Source organism: Priapulus caudatus, unplaced genomic scaffold (assembly GCF_000485595.1).
Source record: "Priapulus caudatus unplaced genomic scaffold, Priapulus_caudatus-5.0.1 Scaffold655, whole genome shotgun sequence".
NCBI lineage: Eukaryota > Metazoa > Priapulida > Priapulimorpha > Priapulimorphida > Priapulidae > Priapulus > Priapulus caudatus.
In genome coordinates, this window is record NW_014577716.1 from 117,481 (window position 1) to 118,775 (window position 1,295).

The 1,295-nt window shown below is 37.2% G+C and overlaps 1 protein-coding gene across 4 annotated transcripts in view; it reads left to right on the forward strand.

The window, feature by feature from the left end:
• LOC106812505 (protein maelstrom homolog) overlaps positions 1 to 1,295 on the forward strand; it is a 22,783-nt gene that overhangs the window by 10,786 nt on the left and 10,702 nt on the right. For all 4 annotated transcript variants that reach the window (XM_014816397.1, XM_014816395.1, XM_014816394.1 and 1 more), the window contains exons 5-6: positions 503 to 587; positions 784 to 930. In XM_014816397.1, the coding sequence (XP_014671883.1) occupies positions 503 to 587; positions 784 to 930 (232 nt within the window). The remainder of the gene's footprint in view (positions 1 to 502; positions 588 to 783; positions 931 to 1,295) is intronic.

Genomic DNA, 1,295 nt, shown 5'->3' on the forward strand with positions numbered 1-1,295 from the left:
ACTTATATTCATTATTAAAGTACTTATATTCATTATTAAAGTACTTATATTCATTATTAAAGTACTTATATTCATTATTAAAGTATTATATTCATTATTAAAGTACTTATATTCATTATTAAAGTACTTATATTCATTATTAAAGTACTTATATTCATTATTAAAGAAAATATTTTTAACCCCCACTAGCTACCTTAAAAGAGTTTGCTTGTAGTTCCTGCTGAACATTTGCACTAAAATGTTACATCAGTTATGCTGTTATAGCTGCAAATAGTAGAAAGAAAGATTCTGGTCACCTGGAGATCAAGGAAGGGTAATTCACTGATAGATACTGGCATACTGCAATGGCTAAGTATGACATACCTTAATGGCTGCATATGCCAGTGCAGGTAGCAAGTTGATGCATTTCCTAAGATTGTGCTGACATATGTAAATTCCGTACAGCCTGATATCAACTGTAAGTGTAATTGATTCATGACAGTCACATGTTATTTGCTTGTAGGATACAGGTGAAACAGAAGAACAGAAAATGGAGCGAAATAAGCGTGAAAGAGAGCTGGTCCAGTCAGAATGGACAAGTAAACCGAGTAAGACACGCACACACAGACAATCAGTAAATAATGCGTTTCATAACATTTTCGATTAAGACTCCTAGCATTCATGTGTGTGAGCATGAGTGTGTTCCTGTGTGTACGTAAAAGCATGTTTGTGATGAGTGCACGTGTGGATGAGTACACATGCGTAGTTTAAATTTTTCTACATAGAGCTGACTGTGCTTTTCAGTGGTAGCCAGGCAGAAGTTCTACCTGATGAATTGGCAGACTCTGTGCAAGACAGAAGAGGGCCATTATGTTCCGGGAGAGGTGGCCTGCGTCGAGTATAGTCTTGAGAAGGGCATTATGAGGGAATTTCACCGCTTCATAGCTCCAGGTATGCTGCATGCAGCCATTTGCATTATATCCAGGGGCGGCGCCACGGTTTTCAAAGTGGGGGGGCCCAATTGAGAGAACGAAGCGACCATGCCGGGGGAGCTGAGTTATTCGGGCGCGAAGCGAATTTCAAATTTTCAAATGGAAGAAAAACGGAAATAACACCTTTTCAGTACATGTCTGGCTATGTACATGTCAACTATAGTGAAGTATATAATTTGCATCAATATGAATACATGTAATAGGAATAAAGAATATGAAATGGGGAATCTTTTTCAGGGCGTACAGAAATTTTCATTTTCTTCAACCTGGTAATAGTCAAAAAATAACATTGCTGAATGATATTTAAACACTTATAACATCACT